Source organism: Dromaius novaehollandiae, chromosome 7 (assembly GCF_036370855.1).
Source record: "Dromaius novaehollandiae isolate bDroNov1 chromosome 7, bDroNov1.hap1, whole genome shotgun sequence".
Classification (NCBI taxonomy): Eukaryota; Metazoa; Chordata; class Aves; order Casuariiformes; family Dromaiidae; genus Dromaius; species Dromaius novaehollandiae.
In genome coordinates, this window is record NC_088104.1 from 17207234 (window position 1) to 17232220 (window position 24987).

Sequence of the window (24987 nt, forward strand, 5' to 3'; positions counted from 1 at the left end):
CTGTGTTGGTAGGTAGCCAGCCCTACAGTGGAGGAACCGATCAGTCATTACTTTAAAAAGTGATTCCAGAGCCGGATTAATGTGGCTCCTTGTTAATCTCCTCTTACCTCTACCTCTGGCTCCTGTTCCCTGTGGGGAACAGAGCAAAAGCAGCTCATCTACTCTGGCAGGGGAGGACTCCTCTGTGGTTTCGTCTTTGATTACAGAGTTGCCTCCTCTTGCTACAGCCACAGTGGCCTGCCACAGACCACAGCCTCTCATCTCCAGGAGTAACGAGTGTGCTGGGACAGAGGCTCTAGCAGGAAGAGTGATGAGACAGAAGGCTGTTGGGGAAACATAGCCTGGCACACAGCTGAAGGACATTTTCTGTCCTTACTGTACAGCACAATATCATATATGTAGCTGATGCAGGAGGTCCTATCAGCTGCCTATGCGGGAACCTCCTGCTGTGGTACAGAAGCTATAACAGGCAAGTGAGTGTTACTGCCTCTGCTCATGTATGGAAACTTAACCCAGAGACATCAGATACTTCCAGCACAGGATTTAGTGACAGGGTAGCATCATTCTGGTTATACCTTATCTCCCTCTAAAGCACAAGATGCAGTTCACAAGCCAGAAGGATTTCTTTCCCCCTCAGAAAATGTTAATTATGTTGCCCTCATTAATTGCTAAACATACTGATCCACTGGAGCAGAGAGCACCATATGGTTATTCATGACAGAATACATCTATGGAGCCCTGTTGCAACAGTGGGAAGCTATGAAGATAGATGTGGCAAAGGACCATGGAGCTGAAAGGACACAAGTAAAAGGCCAGGTGCTGTTCTGGCTGTGCTGGAATCCAAGGCCCTACCATGAAAAAAGGGAAGACGTGCAGATCTGGGTCCAAACCCTGTGGCTTTTTGCTCAGCAGTGATGTGCACCTTCTACAAAGAGCTGCCAGAACTGCATTGGAGTTCAGCACTCACATTGTGCCCCTGCAGAAATACCCGTTGGTGAAAACAGCACACATGCACACACTCCAGCTGGCCCACTCTTCTCTCTTATTGAATAATCAATGCAGCATTAGATTAAAATAGTTCCCATCTTTCAGGAACAGAGGGGCTGCATGTCTTGGCTTTGTTGAGCATCCAGCATTCCTGCATAAGGGCCAAGAAGTTAGTCAGCAGATCAGCTGTGCAGCTTTGCTTCTTGTGCTGCTGGCTCAGGTACAGTGCCCTGAATGACTGGTTCCTAGGGACAGTTGCTGCCCAGCAAGGTTGGGAGCCCCACAACTTTCCCTATCCCCCACCGTTCCTGTTTCTACACCCCTCCTTGTAGCTGATAATCAGTGATTTGCCGGACGTGCACATTGTGGTTGGATGCATGCAATCGAAGATTCACAATGCAAAAAAAGGGCATCAGCTGCCTGTCTTTATCCTATCTGCCTGCTCTGCTGGTAGCACCTGGATCCAGGCACTCCAGTTAGCTCCAGGTATCCATGGAAAACTGTAGGAACCTTAAACTCTGGAGAATAAGGCAAGGAGAGAGTGTGAGGTAGGAGGTAATGAGGAAGAGGTACTAAACTCTAACACAGGAGGGACAACTTCAGTCCATCTTTCCCAGGCTGGCCTGTTGTTTATCCCTGTCCTCACTCGCAGTCAGCTAGACCCTGTGAGCTGCTATATTCCCATGACTCAAGGGAAAATAATTAGGACATGGGGTTTCTCGGAGCACGCTGCCAAGGGAGGAAGAGTTATGACAGGCCTTTCCCCTTTTCCCCACGGTTTCCATATGAAGAACAGAGTGCTCAGATACAAAGAGTGATTTTAGAGGGAGGAGAAAGAACAAAAGCAGCGAAATATCAGTTATGAGGTTGTTGTGAGCAGGAAAGCACAGTGTTGTCCACAACACCCTTCTGCAGAACAACTGGTGCATGACTAGATGCTTCACAACTGCCCATACAATGGTCAGGAGATGCATCAGGAGAACATCCCCTTCCAGTCATACTGACACGCATGAAGCTGGGCTGTCCATCCTCACCCTCATAGGACTGTCTTTCTCTCTCCTGGCTTGTTGGCTCCATTTTGGATGTTATCTGAGATAGGCCCCTCTGACTGCAGGGACACCTTGGCTATGTCTATTTTTAAAGAGACACCATGAGATTGGCTCATAGCACACATGATCATCATACTCCCAGACTCTTCTGCCTCTGTTTGCAGGCTGGACAAGAAGTGTGTGAACAGTGTGACAAGCAGTGCATTAACATGAAGGGCATGGAAGATCTGCATACTCTCATGGGTCTCTTCTAAGTATATTGAAGCCATTCTTGTTTGCTGTGTGGGTTGGTCTCAAGCTTCTCCTCCAAAGACATTCACTCAACTTCTCTGCCTTGTGCTCTGCATTTATAGTGTCATCAAGTCAACACATGGGTTTGGTGCCTCCCCAGAGATTATTCTCTAGCAATTCTTCCTACTTTCTATCGCAGGGGACAGTGAAGACCTGAGAGACAACATCTGCTTTCCTCTGGAAAATCAGATTGTCAATACAGATGAAGACCAAGACCCTGAAGACACTTAACTTTCTGGTTTCTCTTGTTTTTTGGGAGACTTTGGCTCCTAAATCATTTAGATGCTCAGGGCCTGAGTGACCTGGCTAGAAAACACTCCGAGGCTACCTCAGCCTGGCATCTCCTTGATGAAGCAAAGCCCATTGAAAACGAAACCACATTAGTCTTGTCAGGAAGCTTGAATTGTCACCATCTCAAGGAAGCTCCATTAATTGCTGTTCCCATTGCACTATGAAAGATCAAATGCTGTGGATCAGTTTTAATTGGCTATTGATTTCTTATGTTATTACCTATGGTTGTGCTGAGATGCCGTCAGATGTACTGGATGCTTTTGATTATTCTTGCTGGCAGCTGGGATTAAAAACAGCGGGCACACACTTCCTAATCTATAATGGATTGCCATGGTGTGCCAACAAAAATCGTTGGCAGGATGAATGGTCCTGCTTTGCTTGTCTCTTGTGCTATTGAGCTGCAGTGCAGTTACTGTTGTGAAGGCAAATACCTCAGGGACTGGCTGCCAAGGAAAGCTTCAAAGAACATGAGGATTTAGTGCTTACAAAAGTGAGCAACTGACAGCACCAAGGCAGGGGTGAGTCAGAGTACAAGGAGTGGATGGGCATGGACAAATCAACAGCTAACACCACACCATGATCCAAGGAAAGGCAGATCAGGTTGCTGCTTGCATGGCTGGAGATAATCCCCCCAGCATGCCAATCAGATGGATGCCTGTGTGTGAGTGCATACAGGACTGCCCACACAAACCATAACAGCTACAACCCTGCATGTACAGCCTGCTAATTGCCCTCCTGAGATGCAGTTTCCCCTCAGAGCATATCTGGTGATTTCCTTAGCCTAGACTGTGACATGCTCTCATTAGCTGGCAGAGTTCCTCCTTGTTTAACAGGAGATTGTTTCCTGTCCTCCTGACCCCAAATGACACTTTAATCTACAAACACTGACTTTCCCTAATTGCACCTTGACAGAGAGAGAGGCAAATCCCTTCTTCCCCCCTCCAAGGACTGCCATTTAATTAATAGGCAGGTATCTCTCAGGATTTACAGCCCAGCTTTAAGCTGCCATTCTCTCTACTCAGTACCTCAGGCCTGTGATGACTCACTCCACTTATTTTTACATTTTGATACCTGCATTTCTGCTAATCCCTCTCTATGCTAGCTTTCTGGATTTACCTCTCATGGACCCATGGGGAAAGCAGTTTTTCCAATGAACTGTCCACATCTCACTTTTCACTCACTTCCTGGTTACTGATCTCAAATATTTATGTTGTAGATACCTTCACAGCAGAACAATACCTATGCTGGCATTGTTACCAGATTCTAGTTTAATCCAGCTCTCATATCTGCCCTATAGACATGACCAGAGATAGCACACATGAAAAAGAGAGAAATCAGAGTCAAAGATGTTTGGGCTGGCAGGATATCAAGACGGCTAGTCCTCCTTCCCAAACTGGAATCAACTCTCTCCAACCTGTTCTTGACAGATGTTTTTCTCACTAGTTCTTAAAAAGTCCGGTACTGGAGCCTTTCACAATTCCCAAGCAATCCTTTCCAGTGCTTCCTGTTATACATCCTGCTATATATCCAAGAGTAAGGGGGAGAACAGTGTTGAAAGACCAGCTTGCACATCTTGTTCAGAGGGATATGGCTTCTGGCACCTGAGGCCAAATCCTTTGTTCTCATGGTGGTGAGAAGATTCATTTCACTTCGACTGTGGTTTTGTTTCCATGGCAGAAGGGGTAGTAAATGGTATCCCTTACAGCTGTCTTTGCTAAGCAGGCTGGGATCTAGAGAAGTCCAAAGAAAACTAGTCTGTTACTGAACGTTAGAGGTTGAGGGTCAACCCTAAGACCTCTGGATTTTAATGCATGGATCAATAGTCTCTGAGTTAACAGCCCCATTTTGAGAGCTTATCTTGGAGCATATCTCAGACTGTTTCAGATCAGGTGCAGCTCAAGTAAAGATCATGAGCACTGAATGGTCCGTGCAAATCCCACATTTGCACATGCACCTGAGGGAACTGTATGTGCAGGTGAGCACTTGCGCCCTCACCTTTGACTCCACATTAGAAAGAACAGTGTTGCCATGGCATTACCCATGCAAGCTGCCATAGATAGCTCTGCTGTGGCAAATTGCTACCTAAATCCCTTGATGAATGGCAGGGACTTGGCAGAGAGGAGATCACACAAAGCAGCTGGGGAGGTGCATTTCCTGTTTGGCGATAGTTGGGGTCTCTGGTGTCTTCTCCAGCTTTGAAATTCTAAGGTGTCAGACTGTGCCTTGTTGAGCACCTCTAGTGACAGGGTGTGCAAACCCACCTCATGGACAAATGTCACTAGCTCTTCAATGGACATGAGAAATCTAAGAACAACCAAAGCTGGAACTAGCAGGAACTGCGGAGGAGCTCTGCCTTGGCACACCTGCATTTTAGTAAATACCTTGCTTTTCAAACCTCTACCCCTCTGCCAGGGAAAACGAAGTGCAGGGGGAAGGAACAATTGGAATTCATACAATTAGTGTAGGATCTACAGCATAACATTCTGCATACTAAGGCTGGCCAGCCTGTTACCAAACAAGGCACCAGTGCATGTTACGTTAGCTGACAACAGCGAGTGTAACAGAACTAAGTGTATTTACTGTCCTGCTCTTTCCCCGTCACTGAGCATTTCTTCATTCCTAAATCTTTCCTATCCACCCACAGGCTGGAAAGCAAAAGGGGAGAAGGGGCTGGAGAGTGGAGGAGGAGAAACCAAAATGCACAAACTGCGCCCTGGTATTTCAAGAGCTGTTGTCACTGCAATTATCCATGACAGGTTTTATCCTGAAGTTGCAGAAGTGGAACTAAAGCCCAGAGAGGGATAACAACAGGCTTTGGGTCATGCTAGCAGTCAGGAGCAGAACTCCGAATCTCTGGAGCCAGCCTTGCCCAGCTGTGATCAAAGACATTGCAGGAGGCTGCAAGGTTTGGGAGAAGTATAAACAGAGGGAAAATAGCTGTTCCATAGTGAGGAATTCACTCTGGAGCTGGCATTGCTGCATCCATTGCAGTCAAGGAAACCTATAATTAATAAGGAATTAAACCCAGTTATTGAGTTCCCTTTGATCAGCCCCATCTGCTGACCTGACCTGATCTCTCTGCAGGACAAATCAGCCTTTTGACTACTGCTGATGCAGCCCTCTGAAATCAGCAGGGCTGTAGAGATGCCACTCAGAAAAAAGACCTGACTGTATCAACAGCCAGGGAGTCACAATTCTCCATGAGGACCTCATTTGTCACTCTGTTCAACCTGTGCAGAAAAGGAAGAGGAGGAGGCGGCAGGGAGGAGAGTGAACAACTGATCTCAGCCTAGCACTGCTCAGAGCTGCCCTTCCCCTCCACTGCAGAGCAACAAGCAGCACCAGCCAATATAGACTGTGGCTGGATTGCAATTGCAGAGGACTATTGATGCATGATACAAGAAAGTTTTATGCAAGGAGGGCGCAGAGGGCTGGCTTCATTAATATAATGACATTTCTAGTGAAATGTATACAACAGCTCTGTTGGTCCCAAAAAATCACCTTTCCTGGCTGAATGTGAGTGGACTGCCTGGCAGTACAGACAAATGTGCTGCATACGACAAGTGGAGCCATCTCTGGTGGACACTGCTCTGAGGTGCCGGGCAAAGGAAGCCACGTATGGACATGCTAACTCACTCCATCTGGACCCCTTCCCACTGCCTTTTGAGTATATGGTCCACTGGGACTCCCAGCTGTGCAGGGAAGATTGTAAGGGGAAGGGCAACCGTAAGCCATGACTCTGAGATGTTTCTGGCAACGGGATGGCTGCTTGCTCTTTGGCTATAAAAATCAAAGTTCCCAGTTTAGGGCACTAAGCTTAAGGGTGGGGATGCATCAGTGGGATGCAAAGGAGCTTTCTTCCCCCTAGAGCAGTTGGAGAGGATAAACAGATGCCAGATCCTTAAAAAAAAAAACACAACAAAAAACCAAAAAAAACCCCTCAAATCCAAATCTGTCTGCCTGGTTCCCCTTCAGTTCATGGCTGGCATGTTTTGTTCTCCACCAACGGTGTGGGAGGATTTAACTCCTATTGACAGATGAGCTAATCAGTTCCCCTCAGCTCTTGAAGCTTTATCAAAGCCAGCTAATCATGTTACTGACATCCGCCCAGGCCAAGGCTCTCCACTTCCATCATCAGCCAACAAGGCGGCACACACATGCACCCTGCACAAATATAGGGATCATTTTGTTCCCACTCCCAGTCCCACTGACAAGAGAATGTCAGCAGTGGCTATATGTACCAATATGGATGCTGCCTGTCTCTCCCTCACCTGCCTTTGCCACTCCTTATTCCTGGAGCCATATGACAGCTCTACCAGCACCTCATGGAGAAACAGGATGATCTCTGAGGGCCAAGCTCATGTCTGGTTACCAGCACAGTATTGGCAACAGTGCAAAGAATTGATCTGGGTTGGTTTTGACAGGCCCAAGTCCTATCCTAGATAGATGCTGCAACCAAGAGCCATTTGAACCCAGACACTGTGAGGTGTGTTGTTCAGATCTCTCTCTTTGGCGCTGGGTTTGTTTTACTTCTTCAGTTCTGTACCCTCCTTTCACCAACTACTGCTTTGTGATACAGTCTGTACTGCTTTTCCCGGAGGTCAAACTGGGAGCTGTGCTCTTTTCTTCAGGAGTGCTTAAACGCACAAATCCAAATCTACGAAGTCAAGAGAAATGGCTTGTCCCACTGAGTTTCTGGGATTTATACCTTCTGCATTTACACCAATGATGGAAGAAACCTGTCACGAGGAACTCTCTGGGACCCTCTTTGCTTCCTGGCAGGGTTACTTGAATCAATGTTACCTGGTAGCCTGTGCTTGGGTGGACAATGCTCAGGAGCACATTTGGAGATGGCTGATGTTTACTGGACTATTTTGGTAAATGCCGCTCTTTCAATGGCCTGGCTTGGTAAGTGTCTCTGCCATCAGGGATCACCAGCTATATACCCCCTTCTGGCAAGCCTGCACTGGGGTTACAGCTTGAGGTCTTGGGGAGACACTGCTGCACCCAGGCTGTCTGTGGGCAGAGACCTCACCCTCACTCACACCTCCTCCCACACCTCCCTGCACAGCTGGCAGGCTCAGAGCTGCTCAGTGCAGAGGTTTCTGTCCTTCTGACAAGGATCCTGGGCTGGGCAATGACTCAGGCTGGTTGGGACTTGCAGCTCCAGGAGGGGCAGCTACCCATGCCAGGCAGAGACACTGGGCTGGGGAGCCGAGCAGTTGCATGTGGACAACTTAGTGCTGGCTGCTGGGTGCAAACGAGGCCCTGTTGTACCTAAATGTGGGGCACTCCTTAAGCTACCTGTTTCAGAAGAGAAGGGAAGGGAGTGTCTTTCCCAGTGTTAATCAATGGCCTCACACTTCCCAGCCCCCCTGTCCTCTCTGCCCTCTTCTCACTTTGGAGAGAGATCCATTTCCCTAGTTTGACTCTCAGTGTGTTTGTGCAGTTGCTGCAGGTCCCTCTGCCAGCCTGGCCAAGGAGATACCCTGGGGCTGCAGAGGTGGGCAGAGAGCACTGTAAAAAAGGTGCCATGAAAGCAAAGAGGGAGAAAAGCAGGGGGTTCAATCTGAGCAGAGCTGTACAGGCCGGCTGTCCGCATGCCATCTCCCGCTCCTTTCTGGGCGTGAGCGGGCGAGCGACATCCGCTGTGCCATGAGATGCGTTCACCCACCTATACAGACAATGTCCATGAAGCCATACATTCCATAGCAGATCTGGAAGAGCAGGTCCTGGCGCTGCCATTTGGCCGAAGGACTGAAGGTCGACCAGATGAGCCACGAGATACTGGCGATGAGGAAGAGGGAACCCAAGATGGCCGCTGCTATCTGAACCTTCTCAATGACTGTCAGAGAGATGGCCTGCCACTGCAAGGGGAGGCAGGGGGAGAGGAGAAAGGACAAGTGGGAGGGAGGAGGGAAAAAAAAAGAGATGAGTTACATGGTGGACAGCACTGTTTTACATTGTGGTAGTTTAGAGATCCCAGTGAGCACCTGTGACTTGATATGTGCGCCCTACGCGTAGATCCTTTCAGCCAGTGCTGAAATGCAGACACCTCTGGGATGGAGCATGGCAGTTGTTTCCTGAGAGCATGGCCCCACATTTCCTGACAGCATTTCAGAAGACAAAATGGGGATGAATCCTGCATCTCCCCAAAAAAGGCACAGAAAGCTGAGTCAGGCAGCACGGACTGGGGGCAAATACCAAAAATAGCATCCCCACAGCAGTGGGTCTGTGATGGCCATCACAAGCCAGGACATTCAGTTGCTACCTGAAATGGAGGCCAAGCAGCATCCTGGAGCCACAGCATCCTATTGCTGTGAGTGGAAGGGCCCTAGAGAGCTGAGCTGTCCTTTAGAGGCCTCCTGTGTAAGCCATAAGCTGGTTTCTGTGCCACTTTGTGAAATCTGACAGGATCACAACACTAGGTAGGATCTTGCTGAGGCAATGCGCACCCCATAAAACGTGTTACAAACAACACGAGTTGCTGTGGTCAGGACTCCTTGCCTTTAAGGCGATGACACATTCAGGCTGTGTTCCAAGGTAAACAGCAATGCTTCTTCCTTAGAAGAAGAAAAAAAAAACAGAAATAACTCCCCCAAATCCATTCATTATGTCAAATAGCTCTGTATAACCTATAGTATAAATATCCTGAGCCTGAACTCCTCTCTGTCATCCAGAGTAAGCCCTCCCTACTTGTATTTACACTGCTGAGAGAATGGCCCTGTAAAAACCAAGAACTGAAATTGTTTTCTCTGACAGGACTTGGGGACATGGTCCATGGCTGCTCCTGCAAATCAGAAATCGGATGCTTAAACAGGCTGGGGAGAGGTAGTCTCTTCTGGCATTGAGGTATATAGGCCACCTTTAGCTGTGAGACACATGCCCTTGAAATCTCAGTGGGACTGGCAGAAGGATAAATAAAGGTGGAATTCAGCCTCTTGCAGGTATAGAGGATTCAAAGGAGCTGAAAAGCTTTAGCCTAGATTCAGCCCTCATTCAGTGTCCCTATGAAGTGGTAACTCTGGAGAGCCCTGAGCACCCTGCCCATCTGTCAAACACACCCTGAGACAGCAGGGTCACCTGTCAAGCCTTGTGCCATCATTTCAGAGAGCAAGAAGGGAGTTCAGTTGCTGGGTTCCTCTTTAATGGTTGGTGCCTCAGGAGAGTCCAGGCCAGCCAGGAGCTACCAGTGTTTTTTGGCTGTGGGCATGACTTTGAGTCCCGCTCGAAGGGCGAAAAGGTAACAGGAGACATGCTGGGGCAGGCACCATGACATTGCTACAAGTCCAAAGACCAGAACCATAAACTGGATGCAGCCCCCTGCAAAGGGCTGCCTTTGGAGGTGAACAGATGAGAGCTTCAGTCTGATGCTGAGGTGTGCAGTTGCATCTGGAGGGAGATTGCTTGGCCTGGCTCAGAGGTGGCCTCTGCCAGCCTTGGTCCTTGGCTTACATCCTGCAAGGGCAGGCAGCCTTCAAATCAGTTGTCAGGGATGTGCAGTATTGGTGAGGTGGGTGGTACCAGCTTATCTCTTAGTTGGCCACAATATAGCCATAAAGATCCTGTGCAAAGACAGAGACTGTATCCTGTGAGCCAGGCCTGGGCTCAGCTAACTGCAATCTCCTTCCCGCCATCCACTGCAATGGCTGGCCCAGCCAAATACAAATGCAGAGCACTGAGGATACACAATAATCTCTTAAACAGCCCATTCCCACTCTGCCCAAAGACCCAGCCTGCTCCATACCTCCACCAAAGGCAACCACATCAGTGGCCCCTTCATGCCATAAAGAACATGAGGTAGTGAACAGCCCTCTTTTGAGGGCTGGGAGCTTGGTGGTGCCATTTCTGACAGGAGAATCAAGGCCAGATGCTGGAGTCCAGGAGAGATGCACAGCTATGCAACTCCTCTCCTGTCATGAGACAGAGCAAAGGCCACTCCAGGGCTAAGAGCGGGCAATGGGCCTCCTAGCATCCATTTCTCTCATATTAGGATTCTGAGGATGGGACCAGCAGCTACGCGGTCCTCCCATCAGTGCTCTTCAGCTTCGTCCTCACAAGACTGTAAGCAAACGCAGGGCAAATCAGCTACTGGTATCAGCAGCTCAGAGCTCCAGGATTACAGGTGTGTGTGGGTTTTGGGTATGCGGGTGGGTTAGTACTTTCACCTTTGAAGCTTTCTCTAGACGTTGTCTCCCCTTCCACTAGCTCTGGCAAATGTTGAAGAAGCAGGAATGCGTTTCAGTACCTAGTGCTGTGTGCGAAGGTTTTACTGCTAGTCACTCATGCTGACCCAGGTGCGCCTGTGCCAGCCAAATCATTCTGCATCATTTCTCTCTCGAGAGGAGGTAATGGACTGGCCACTCACCGTCTGTCTGGCAAACTGCAAGGCCTGTGGCAGCAACAGGTCCTTCCAAGGTTGTAATTAAAGAGAGAAAAAGAAGAAGCAGCAGCAGATTTCTACAATTAACAGCCATGTACAACTAGTGTCACTGCTTTTCCCGAGACAGGGAGTTAGGTATACTACTGAAATTGTTATACTATCAAAGAGGACATGGCTCAGGGTGTACAGAAGTCACATTCCTGAGTGCAGACTTCAAACCTGGCTCCCTTCGGCTGGGAACAGGGAGGCTGAAACACAGGCAGGACTGCTGCTTGACACTGCTCTGCTGGTAGCAGCTGCCGGTAGTTCACTGTGGTGATAATGAACGAATCTGGAGTCCTTCAGCCATGCTGGGTAGTAGGAGACTCTCCCCCAGCATCTGGCACTAAGTGACTGTGACACACACAGCAGCAGTCCTGACTCTGTTCAGGAGGTGGCACTGGGGTGTGATTACCCTCTGGCAAGGAGGTAAATGGGTCAGAGCTGAATGCTGGGGAAAATAACTGCTTGCAAAAGAATTTAATGTTTTCCAGAAAAAAAAAGTTGTATTTCTTCTTTCGCAACCCTTAGAACTGCAATTTAGCATCATACCTAGCCTGAGCCACCAATAACCATCAAGAATTGGAGGGTTTTTTTCGTCTTTTAATTCCATTTTGTTATACATCCTAGGGTAAGAGGTATGTACAGAGAGAAAAATCAGGGGCCATACCAAGGGTAAAGCATGTTACCACAGTGAAAGCACAGAGAAGTGTCCAAGAGTTATTCAGAGGTGGAATGTGATGATGAATTTTAGCTGCAGGAGGTGGGCCTGGTGCATCCCTGCACGTGCAGTCTCAGGGGCTGATCTTTATCACAGTACTGTGCCTTTCAGATTTCAGAACAACCCTTAGAAAATCACCCATTCTCCTAATCCATCTCTATGATCTTTAAGGCCAGCAGACCAGGGATTTGGTGGGTGACCCTATTGTCCTCAGGTCACTGCTACAGCTGCAAAAAGAAAGGTCTTAGCAACACTGCAGCATTCTTTTACTGGCACTTTTGAAACCCCCCAAAGATCTTTGCTTGAACACCTGGTTATAGACACAACCCTTTCCCTTCAAATCTCCAACTCAAACATTCATGTTCTAACAAGGTCACAGTGTCAAGTAGTCCCACCTTGCAGGAAAGAGACCTCAAAATGAGCCCTTCTATCCTCAGCTTATAATGACTGCCAAGTCCCAAGTAACTGCTGAGTTGCATTAGAAGTTCACCTTTAACAAGTGGCAGCTCACCCACGTTGTCAATCAAGAGAATAGCTTCTAGACGGGTAGAAAGCTCTACAGATGATCTGCCACTGCTGAACAGAGCAGAACTAAGGAGCTGGTGCTACCAAAAAGCTTTAAAGGCTCCTATGGGATAACAGGAGCAGCTTTGTGAACTCTGTGCTTGCAATGGCTTCAGAGCATGCTGAAGCAGCTCTCAGCAACGGCTTGCCACCCACACTGGAAAAAGGATACCTTCCCTCCAGATCACTCTGAAAAAATGTCCTCTTTCACTCAGGAGCTGGCTGGCTCTTCTCTGCTACCATGTCCCCTGGCTGACTGCTTTGGCACAACACCCAAATGTGAATGAGCAAATCACCAACCTCTGTTGGACTGTTTTACCCCATTTTTCCCCAGTTTCCCCAAATTGCAAAGCTCTGTGACTCAAATGCTTCAGAACAGGTTTGCTAGGAGCCGAGGTATGACATCTGCAATGATCTCAGCCAGGGGTCAAGCTGGGACCTGTGCCTGCTGGTCATGCCATACTTGGTCTTTTGCACTATTTTGTAATTAACATTTTAAACTTGGGACAAGGCTGTTTCCCTGTTTGCTTCAGTGCTTCTGCTCAGAGACTTGTGACTGAAAACCCCTGTTGGAAATATAACACTAATTAAAAATATCATTATAATATTTAGGGCCTGGTCTGTATTTCCCTTTGTCTGGAACCTGCAGTTTCCAGATATTCACAAGCACCAACATGAGCAGATCCAATGCACATATTTGACTGCAGAAGAACTCTATGTCTTTCTGCAGCAACTTGCTTGCTAGAAAAGCCTTCCTACACTTCTCTGAGAGCTCCCCCATCCCTGCCTCAGGCAGTTCAGTTTATTTTTATTGCTGTATCTGACACGTCCCCTTAGTATGTATCATTAACATCCTAAGCTGTGCTAGTCAGCAATTTCATTTTCAGGCCCACGATCACAAGTAGGCAGCGTTTTTTCCTAGAAGGATGAAGTGGACCATTCCCAGCACTGCTTAGGTCTGGCTCTCCCCCTGCTCCTGTCCTGAGGCCCTGAGAATCCTCTCCAATCACCTTTTGTAGGATGGCTTTTCTTTCTGCAAATTCACCAAGCAAATTTATCCTACAGCTACAATAGCTCCCTTGCTGTATATTTACAGATCATGTGGCTTATTCAGATACTGTGAAGGCAGCAGGGAGGAAGGAAGGTCCATTCCCAAAACACCAGGGCTATGTAATGAAACGCGCAGTGATGAAACCCCCTCTTCCCCATGTGCCACAGCATCTAATAAAACTCAGGCTATGGCATCTGTGTCCTAGAAAGCCCCTGTTACAAGGCCCATCCCGTGATGTCTCTGTTGCTATGACTGCTCACATTGCTTGCAGGCTGGAGCTGAAGGGATGAGGTCAGCAGGAACGAACCAAGGCTCATGCTCAGGACAAGAGATCCAGCAAGCTGTGACAACTAGGAGGCCCCAGTGAACTTGTCTCTGGCCTTTTTGCTCGGGACCTCAGGCTGAAGTTCAAGCGCTCTGGTGCCTCACCTGCATTTCTGTTGGATGTGGGAGTCCTGATGAAGAGGCCACAACAAACAAACATTCATCAGCTCTTAATGGACCACCACCACAGTCACACTAGAGCTAGGGGAGAACTGATAACAGATCCCAACCCCAGGACTGGATAACGGAAGATCTTTGGAGCTGAAACAACCCATGAGACAGAGTCAGAGACATCAAATGTAACCAGAGCAGAAATTCCCCAGACTTTAGAAGGTTGTAGGTCTGGAAAGGCTGGTACAAACTGATCTTTTTTTTTCCTAAAATCAGATGATCTGATTCAGCTCTTAGAAAAAGTGAATGTGGCTCAGCAGTGGTTACTAAGGAGGAGGATAGAGGAGATCCAATGCAGCGTCCTGTCATGGTGGATAACTCCCCCACCACATATCAGCACCAAAGTGCCTGCAGTGTTATCAGATGCTTCCAAAACCTTGTGTCTTCAGGGTTTAAAAACTTTTTAAAGTCATAGTTTTTGCACAAATATTGCAATGAAGAAAAGGATTTCCACCTGCCCACTACTCTTTTCTCTGGGACTGACAGACTATGCAGCAGGAACACAGATGTAAGGAATAAGACTCTGTACCCTCTGGTTTGTCACAGCCTGTGGAATATTTTTGTTCGTTTGGTGACTGAATGCTGCTTGGCAGGATGCTTTCGATGCTCTCTGACAACCCTAATCCCCCTGTCTCGGCAGGTCTGCAGTGTTGTTGCTTTAAGACCTTTGCTATTAAATCCCAGCAGTCCAGGGCTGGGAGTTAATTTATAGAGATTCATTCTGTTCTGTCAGAATCCCAGGCCAGAGGCCTCTCACTGGTATGAGACATCGTAACAGCCTGGAGGCTGGAAGGAATCTGTGTTAATTATATATGGACTGTGTTCCCCCAGCTGTAGCTTCTCTGCCCATGCCATGAGTCTGCACACACATCTGGCTCATGCCATGCTCCTAAACACTCCAAAAATTGTGCAGCACATGTCAAAATGGACAGAGAAACACGCAAATCCTGGGGAACATGTGGGCATCGGGTGTGCTGAAGTACAGCATCCCGTCAGATCAACTAGACTTGCTCCAGGGAGCCCAGGCGTGCCGGCTGCCTGTGGTTGGCTTTCCAGTGGGCCGCCACAGGCAAGGACAGAGGAACAGTGGCAGGGGATATGTAGGCCGTGTTGCTTGTTAAAATCCAGCCAGGCTCAGAGCATCACCCAGATCAGTTTCACTTGATGGGGAGAGAGGGAGATTGGGGGGGGGGGGGGGGGTTGAGTTTGTGTGGTCCTTGCCTGCATTATGGTTGGTCTGGAATAAACAGGTAACTAGTTTCCTAGAGCATTTGCCCTCCATAACCTGTGACTGAGAAATTCAGAGCTTTCTAATAAGAATAAAACTGGGCACAAATTCCAGCAGACCCAGAGAAGAAAGGCCAGGGATTATTGCTTTACTTAGAGACATGCTTGTATGTCTAGGTGCAGCCTGTTATCCATACGTGGGGTGAGGAATGAGCAAAACGGGCGCCTTTTCCAGCTACACACTGTTACAACAGCAATACTTTGTTATGGCACACAGTGCCAGAGTACTGTAGTCCACTGTCCCTTTCCAGGTGTTGGAGGATGGAGGGAACCACAGAGGAATGAGGGAAACCCTGGTGGCATGCTCGGTGCTGGGTTACCCGAGGCCTTACCCCCTTAGTCCTCTTGGAAAGTCCAGGCCTTGCACATTAGCAACTGCCTGGAGGGTTTCTCATGCTAGTGCTTGTGTAGCATCTGCTTCCCAAAAGTGGCTTTGTGCTCACACTACACAGGCACTTGGGAATGTGGCTATAACTCTACACACGCTGCATTTATTCCAGACCGAGTAGCTTTTCACTCCAATTGCTCTTTGCCAAATCTCCTGCAAAGCCAAAGCCAGAAACATGAAACCCTCAGAGCTCAAGGTTTGCATGGTCCTCTGGAAATCTCTCAGAGCTAAGCTCTGTAACTCAGTCACTTCTGCCAGTTCATTTTTATGTTTGTGGCAAAGGTGAATAGATTAGGCCACTTTTTAAGAGAGGAGCCTAAAAAGAACAACCATTTGTGCAAGCATTTGAAATGTGCACATGGGAGGGAGGGCTTGTCTATGAACAGCTCTAGGAAATTTTGTCCAAATGAGGAGCAGGCTGGAAGTCACTGACCCATTGCCCTGAGCTGTATAAACGTGTAGGGCATTTGGAGGTCATATAGCATAGTCACTGCTGGTTACATTCACAGTCACAAATCTACACCCACGAGCCTTTAACACTGCTCGGCATCACACCCCGATCTGAGACACATGAAGCATTAGGGCACTCATGGACCAGCTTTCCAGAAATAAACAAATGCTGCCTTGTCCAAATCTCCCCTCCTGTTTTTCAATCTGGTCTGCGTTACTAGAGCCAAGAAATTAAAACACCGTGGTCTGGGGCTTGGGATGAGACTGCTGATCTCTTTAGTCCACAGCACATGGAAAATTGAATTAGAAGCTTTAGAGCAGGGAGTCTTTTTTCTTTCCCCCCACACAACTTCCCCATGACTTCCCACTAATTTTGCTAGTTCATTTAAGTATGGATTCCTAAAGAGCTGTCCCTGTTTCCTGATTGTGTTTAGTGACCTTAGGATCGAAAAAAGACAAACAGAGGCAGCAGTTTGGAGGAGAGAGCAAGGCTTTACACTACCCTCTTCGCCCTGATAAAATGGGGTTGCAGCTCCCTGGCAAGGTCTTTGCCTCCTGTCAGAGAGCAGCGAGACCAGCAGAGAGCCAGAGCCTCTCAGTCAGGTGCTGGACAGAACAACATCCTTACAGACATGGTCTAAGCCATCACACGCTGCTGTAATATCTCTCCAGTCCAGATGATGCTAATTAAGCAGTAGTGCATGAATCTAATGGACTTCCTTACCTCTGAGGCACTAATGGTGCTCAGCAAACGCATACAGCAATTAGCCCAGCTTCAGGTGTTGTCCCAGCAATAAATCAATAGCTATTAAGGATAAATTATCCAATTTTTAACAGTCACACAGTTCTCCCCATTCTGAATCTTGACTTTCAAATGCTAGCCTGTGTGGGGCTTAATAAATCCCAGTGCTTTTGAACTCAGAAGAGAAGGTCTTCTGATGCCTTTTACAGCCACTTAAATAAAGATGTGCTTTACCTGTTGTGTGCACACCTGCAAATGATCACTGAGAATCAGGCTTAAAGAGACCAGAGCATCAGCTCCAATACCCTTACTGCCATGCCAGGATGTATTTGCTTGTGGGTGAGCAGTAAAGCAGAGAGGTTTGCAGGATCAGAAGAGAAGCTGGAATAGCCCTTTATCCCTCTCCTCCATCCCTCATGCCAACACAGAAGAGTCCCAGGAGGAGGAGATCGGGGTAATGATACAACTGTAGACAAGTGGGTTTTCAAGAAGCTGTTTTGCCATAGACTTTTTGCGTGTCCTGCAGGAAATCCCTTAATTCCTTTGAATCCTTGTCTCCCATCTGCCCCTGGGGAGACACATCTGCAGTCTCCAGTGGATGAACGCATCTGAAAGGCTGTGAGGTGTTACAATACTGCCATAGTTACACAGCTTTTTATGCAGGAAGAAAATGAATGCAGAAATTGTCAAAGGAGAGGACGAGCAGATCCCAAGGTATTCCCCTGCTTACTCCCAAGCAGAACATGGAGCCTCTCTGGACCAGCCCCTGACAACCCTTTCTATAGGGCTCAGACAAAAAGATCACTCTGCACAGGGAAGGAAAAACCACGCAGGTAAAATCCAGTCACTCCCAGAAAAAAAGATAGAAACAAGAATAAATAGACTTTGAAACGTCTCTAGTACCTTTACCTGCAGAGGGTTCTTTGTGCTTATGGCAATGACGTGATACTTGTAGTAACACAGCTCACAGCTCCAGCAGCCTCTCTCACTAATCCATTTGATCAGACATGGCTGGTGCGTGCATTTCACTGATCCATCGCATCGACATGGGCTCAACAACTCCCCCTGAAACAGAGAGACAGCATCAGCAGGGCTCCCCTCCTCCCACAGCACCCGAGCATGGCACGGCACGGCTGGGCAACCACATGCAGAAGCTGATGCTGGCCTAAGTGCTCCCATCATCTGCTCATTTGCTCTATGTTTCTTTTTACCTGGCTTAGGCAATCGTGCTGTGTCCATCAGTTTTTCCTGTAAAAATTCCTGGCCAGTCTGAATAGAGTTTGACAGAGAGGTAGAGGTCTCAAAGACTGAGATCCTACAATTTTTCAGGTAGAGATGGGTGGGTAGATGAGAAACACCCAGTATTACTACTGAAGAAAAATCTAGAAGAATACAGCTCTTATTAGACCCGGAGAATCCACCCTAGACTGCAACAAGCAGACACAGCTCTGTCAGAAACCAGACACCGCTGTTTCACTGCTCAGCCTTCTAGCTCTCTGCAACCTTTTATACAATTTTTTTTTATGAAAAATATTTTTTTATAAAAAAAGGTTCCTGGTGGGGAAAGGTGCTAGACAGCCTCTGCTGGAGACTGGTGTCCTACTCAGCCCAGGGCAGCTTCCTTGAACTGAACCAGGCACCGAGAAGGAGCATAGACACTGTGACCTTTTGTCTTTCTGTGCAACTGAGTCAGGCCAACCATGGTGGTGCTGTTCCTCTCCTGGGGCTGGACCGAGCCCAGTGCCATGCGGTACCTCCCAGGAATTGCCAGGTGGTAAATGTTTGCAGTGCTAGACGCAGGTCTCTCTTTCCGAATGCTCCTGGACCAAGAGGAGTGAACCTGAACATGGGTATCAAGCGTGTGCTTTAGATCCAGGTCTTTGTGTACACATAACCCAGCAGGGAAAAGGTCCTCAACTATCCACTTCCCTCCAGACAGCCCATTTCAAAAATGAGTCCTATGCATGGATATATTATGGGTTGGGCTACCTCCCCCCAGAAGCAAGCAAGATGAAAAACAATCTATGTCCCAGCCCGTGACACATGCACACATTTATGAGTAGCAGCCAAAGTACCCACCCTCCTGGATCACTCCCTTGTTTCTTGTATAGCTTTAAACAGAGTATCCAGGAAACCCTACATTATTCTGATCCAGGTTCTATCATCCTGTTCATCACAGGACTAAATTCACTTCTGTACACGTCAGCTCAGGAGCTCATTCTACAGTGAAATGACCATCACTTAGGATGACCATTTGCCATCACTTATTTAGGGAAGAATAGAGCCATTACATTTTACTCCGCACCTCTTAATTTTTAAAAGCCATAATATGGACCCCAACTGGGTATTTAGCTGAATCCAGAGTTTTAAAAGCTTTAAAGGTAGAATGGGAGTGTCTACAGGATGGGAAAGGCTGGCATCATAAAGTGGCGTCATTGAAAAGTGCTGGGAAGAGGATGTTTCCTCTTATACCCCTAGATCAACCCCTTCTCCCCACTGTTACTGCTGATGGTGCACCAGGAAAACAGAGCCTGGTGACTGAGGCTGCAGGACACAGCAAAACATGTCCACCCTGGGTTGCCTTGGATTAGAAGAACAGATTCAGCTATTGCTAAACCCAGGGGAAAACTGCCTTAGATTTCAGGGATACGTGTTAGGTCTGAAGGCCCAGTGAACAGAGAGCCACATCGGGCAAGAGTGATACCTTTTTGTATGAAATCTAATGCAAAAAAGTTAATCATTTCATTTGCTTCAGCTAGGTGACCTGAAAATGTAATTTTTCATAAAATTTCAGCAAAACTGTAAATAACTGTTTACATTACAAAGCCAGACTCCATTCTACCTGTCACTGATTTTCATTACACACCGGAGGGGATGCAAATGGAGGGGAGTGGAGCAAGTAGGGTTTTAGGATCTGTGGACTTTTTTTCCTCTGGAAAGGTGCGACAGGACAAGACAAGTCTATCTGGAGAAGGAAAATGGGAAAAAATTAGATAGAAGGAAGGTGTGTGGGAGGGAGGAGCATTGATGTTTGACACTCAAACTGTCTGTGCAAGGTGTAGCTGGAGGAGCTGGAATTCTGCCGTGTGTGTTTGTGCCCCTTGCTGGGGTCGCAGTGGAAAAGCACAAGTGCCGTAAGAAACCTGTGTGAGCACGAGCTGCCAGCCAGGAGGCAAACAGAGAGGGATCAGGCTTTAGCACAGCATTCCCTCTCCCTCACCAGCTAAATCTGTGCCTGCTGCATGCCCCCTCTGCTCTGAGCTCTTGGGGGAAGTAGGGCAAATGAAGTCCAGCTGGGAGGCCAATCCACATGTCATTTTTCCAGGCATCACCAGCAGCTCCCCTGTGTAAGATATCATGGCCAGCCTGGTACAAGCATTGCTGCTTCATGGCTCTGGCCTCGCCTCCTTTTCTCAATCCTCCTTGCTTTGCCGGCCTTGTTTTCTCATGAGCTTCACTCCTCAGCACGCAAGTTTGATCCCAGTACCAACAGCATCCCCAGCTCTGCAGCATCCCTGCCTTTCCACCTCACCACACACCAGTGTCTCCTGCAGGGCTTAAAAGTGAATGACCTGGGTTTTAAAGAGCAGCTAAAGCACTGGTGATGCAGGATCAAGAATGGGGCAGAATGGAGAAAACAAACAGCAATAACCTCCAGGCAGAGGTAGTGGATAAAAGCTGTAGTTGTAGCCTGCATTGTGCGGAGGGGCAGGGAGAGACTCACCGTGGGTTCTTTGGCTCTGTAATAAATGAATCAACAAAATCTGAGCTCTTTTCTGCAGAGGCAGAAGATGTCCATAAGCTTCCCATACTGCCGTGGGGACCTGGTCCCCCTTTCCTAATCAGGATCCTGTAGCATAGACAGTCCTGCTGTGTCCCACAAGAACTCAGGACTGAATTGTGGAGATTGGAAACTCCCAATTTCTTGCTATTTTGCAAATCCAGCAAAAACCTGATTTATCACCATTTTCTCCAGCTGTGTGAAGTATTACAGCTTTGCATGTGGTGCACAGCTATTTTTGCATACTGTGAAGCCCAATTCTGTACACAGCAGGCATTCATAAAAAAGTGCCAAATGCACACATGTACACATGCACTTATGTACTACAAGAAAAACAAACACCAAAGGCATATTAAAGGAATAAATTCTTAGTACAGCAAAGGAGAAAATCTCATCACTGACTGTACAGTGAGCTCAGGAACAGTCTGTCAGCTGTGATTAACGCATGAAGGGTTCACTTTAGAGAGACCTCTGCTAAAAACCACACACACAAAAGCAAGACTAAAATGAGACACAGATCACAGCAATTAGAGATGGAAATTACACCCCCAGTGTCCGTTTCTGTTGGTTTGTAGAAGATGGTTCTGCACAACATATCCTCCAGTGCTTCAAGCGGCAGCGTTCCCACCAATTCCCTTTGGAACTATTCTCCAAAGGCCCTTTGAAGGCAAGGAATAATTCCCAACACTTATTTTTGCAGTTTTCCTTTGTTCAATTACATCCTGTCATTCAGATCAGCCTAAGCAGCATTTCTGCTTTGCCAGCAACTAGTGGAGAAATGCTCCCCAGCTGCAGCTTCCAGTAGATCCTCAGCTTGCTCTATACCATCTTGTTCCCTCTTAAACAACCAAGGGGGCTTTGGACTCAGAGGCACCTCCCTCATGTTTTGTTATCCAGGTCTAAATCAGGGTTGGTGTCAAGGGTGGTAAAACCAATGTTAACAGAAAGGGAATCAGGGCCCCAGATTCAGCTATTATCCTGCCAACATATGGATAAAATGCTGCTTTGTGGTTTGGATGCTGAGCTCTGAAAGGCCATGTGGGCCCCACCACTGCGGGAATATTGTCCCTACTAATGTTTAGCCCAGCCATGCCTCCTGCCTGGCCCTTGTGTGGGATCTCCTGGGATTCCCCTCCACTGCCTCAATGAACTGGCTGGGGCAGAACTGATATAGGGGTTTCTACGGCTTTGCCAGGAGACAGAGCATGGGCCTAATTCTGCCAGCTGCCTGAAATTAACTGGAAAAGCAGTTGCCTCAGAAAGCAGCCTTTTCGGATAGCTTCAGAGAAACAGGGATGATATTGCTGGAGATGAACTGGGAGTCTGGGTTTGTTCCAGCTCTGTCCTCTCTTTATGAAATCCCAATCTGTGTCCATTGCAATATGTCAAAGTGGGTAATGATTATCTGGGCCCTGCTATTTTAAGCCTTCTGGGAGGGGTTCTGAGGAAGGATGGAAAAAATTATTGCTGTGAGCTTCTGATGCTTGGTATATCCAGGGAGAAAATAGCTACATCAGGATCAGCATACTGATGTTGGTGTTTTACCCGGCCGTTTTATTTGCTATTTAACAGGCTCATCTGTGGTGCTGGGACTCCATCCACACATTGCTAGCAAAGCTGAAACTGCTCACCCACCAGCAGGCAGTTATGGGAAGTGTCTCCCAGGCCTGTTCTTTTAGCTGCAAATGAACAATAACAGATTTTTCCCTTTTCTGTCCCTTTCAGATGGAGGACTGCCTAACCTGGTTTAACCTCCAGCCCTCCCTCATACTTGGTCTGACAGAGACAGCTGAAAAACAAGCAGTCCTGGGCACAACCCAAACCTCCCAGCTTTTGGATGTGCAGGTGCAAGCCTACCTGGTCTCCTTTTGAGCACACCAGGCCTGGAGACGGCAGTGCCACCTGCTCAGCCCATGCTCTTCCAGACTCTCCCAGCTTCAGCTGCACCCACTGCAGAGCTCTCTGGTCTCCTGTACCTGCTTCTGTGAGCCCTCCTTACACCAGCTCAGCTGGAAAGAGCCAACGTCCTACTACTGCAACTATTAAAGCGAGCATTTTGAAAACCAGCACAAACTGTATAGCAAACTGTGATGGCTGGTGGTGATCTTAGCACTTGCAGATTTTTCTCAACTCTGCATTTTCCTTGCTCAGGCGCAGAAAGTAGCATCAGTCGTTATCATCAGCAGCAGGATCAGTGCCACGGGACAGACCGGGGCAGTGAGAAGAAGCTAAAAGAGTTGCCCATACCATGAGGGCTACAGCCTCTCTCTGGATATGTACATGCAGCTTCAACTAATCACAGAGTAGCTGCACACATGGCTCTGACTGCTAGCATTAATCTGAGTTTGTCTTGTTTGGAAGAAGGAAACTGGGAATATTTAATTTCAGGTCTTCAACTGAGTCTCCTAAATACACTTAACTTCACATTGCATTTAAATTCAATGGGAAATTTTATTATGGCAAATAAATGCCAAATGATTTCTATATTAAGAACATAATTACAGAGGAATTAACTCTGATGGCAAAGAGAAACCCATTGTTACATAGCTGGTAAACTTCAATAAATATGTACTAATGATCACTCTGTCTTTACACATGCTTACAGGAGCTGCCCCTCCATCCTTTTAAACCTAAGCACACACTTTACTATAAGCATCTCACATGCTTCCAGTGAGTACCCTTCTGTGTGTGAACAGTGTGCCAGCCAGCGAGAGACAACAGGAGACACATAATAAGTACCTCTGAAAACCTGAAGTCATGTATTTCCATTGTGCCTTCTCTCTGAGCCATTTAAAGTATATATATATGTATGTATGTACATCATATCAGACTCCAGCTTTGTAGGAGATTGAACGTGGACCCAGCAAGAAGAGGGCTCACGTTTCCCACGGCACCAGGACAGCACAGGGGGACACTTATCCCGCTGCTCCTGGTGGGAGCCCTCCTGGGACCTGCGTAACCTCCTGCGGGGCCCTAGCACGATGGCAGCCTGGCGAGCGGCAGGGCTGCGGGGAGCCTGGGCCACGCCAGGCAGGACGGCAGGGAGGAGCGAGGCCCTGCTCCCAGGTGGCTGAGGATCGCAGTGCAGAGAGAGGGGTTACGACAGGCACACTTGTCCCAGCTCTTACAGGGACAGCTGGACTTGATTGCCAGCCTGCTTTTGCGATGGAGCAAAGAAGCCAGAATACCCTGAAGGGAGGAGGAAAAAACCCCCAAACCACCCAAAGTGCCAGCAGCTGGGTCAAGAAAGGAGCTACGTTTCAGCCAGGTGGCAGGAGGAGATGATTACGTCTGAGAGAGGGGATGAGGGCAAGGAGTTGGTTCAGGCAGCCACAGCCTTGTGACAGTCCCAGGTGCTGCTCCTCACCAAGCCTGCAACGCACCCACGAGGGGCTGAGAGACGTCCTTGCCGGGGGAGGGCTCCCCTGGCCGGGCAGGTCCCTAAAGCCTGGGAAATTATGTGATCGTAGAAAGAATTCATCTGGTGTCTTTGCAGTTCCCCTCCTGCTCCCGAGTGCGACCCCTTGGCCACGGTGCCGCCTCTGTGGTCAGGACAGGCCGACCCTGCAGCTCCCCTCTCGAGCTGGGCGCTTGCCTGGCAGGCAGGGGCAGCGCTGCCCTGGGCCGGGGCTGCGCAGTATCTCTGTGCCCTGGCGGTGCTCAGCCTCGGAGAGCGACGAGTGCCCCGGCCCCAACAGGGACACGCAGCTCTGTGCAGGACAGGAGAAAGATCCAGCTCCGAACAATTATTCCTGTTGCTCAGTGGCGGCAGCAAAGAGTAAGGACAGCAGAAACCGTTCAGGGGAGACTTCGTGAGGAGGGTTCGAATGAGGGTTTTATAGGCTTTCGTAAACACACCGAGGCGCGCAAATAGCTGTTCTCTCCAGGCTGCTTGCGTCGTCTGCTGGTGTAAAACCAGCCGTGGGAATCAGTGTGCTCCGGATGGCCCCAAACCCCACGGCTGGGGCTGTAACCCCTCAAAGCCTTGCTTTGAAGGGCGATCATCACCCTCCTGGGGACGGGCGGTGGGTTAGGGGAGGCGATCCATTTTAGTGAGGAGATAAGGACTTACCAAGCCCCAGCAGAGAGGAGTTTCCAGCCTGCAGCTGCCTGGTCAAAATTCCCGGCTCAGGACCTTGGCCTGGGAGCTCTCTGGGGCAGGGCTGTCCCTCAGGAGGGCTCCGGCACAGTGAGGTGTGGGTCCCTTTTTGGGCTCCCCACAACAGTTACAAGTGAACAACCCCAACTCGGTATGGCAGTTGAGGGGCTTTGAAATGGGTGCAAGGGGGCACAAACCCATCATTTTGTGGTTATCTGTGATTTTTCGAGGGGTGTTAGCTGCTCCGGCAGCTCTGCAAGTGCGGCACTTGTGTCTGGCAGAGCTGTGACTGACCTGGCAACAACACCCGGGCATCCCTCGCCTGCAGCCTGGGTCTGGGCAGAAAAGGAGGGATAAAGCTTTAACCTC

General features: G+C 48.4%; 1 protein-coding gene across 2 annotated transcripts in view; it reads right to left on the reverse strand.

The window, feature by feature from the left end:
- Window positions 1-24987, reverse strand: part of MARCHF4 (membrane associated ring-CH-type finger 4) — a 115581-nt gene that overhangs the window by 15991 nt on the left and 74603 nt on the right. The window contains exons 2-3 of one of the 2 annotated variants that reach the window (XM_064514755.1): window positions 17648-17803; window positions 8293-8485 (exon numbers count right to left, since the gene is read on the reverse strand). In XM_064514755.1, the coding sequence (XP_064370825.1) occupies window positions 8293-8485; window positions 17648-17803 (349 nt within the window). Of the gene's footprint in view, window positions 1-8292; window positions 8486-17641; window positions 17804-24987 lie in introns of both variants that reach the window. The other variant, XM_064514754.1, reaches the window with a different exon arrangement.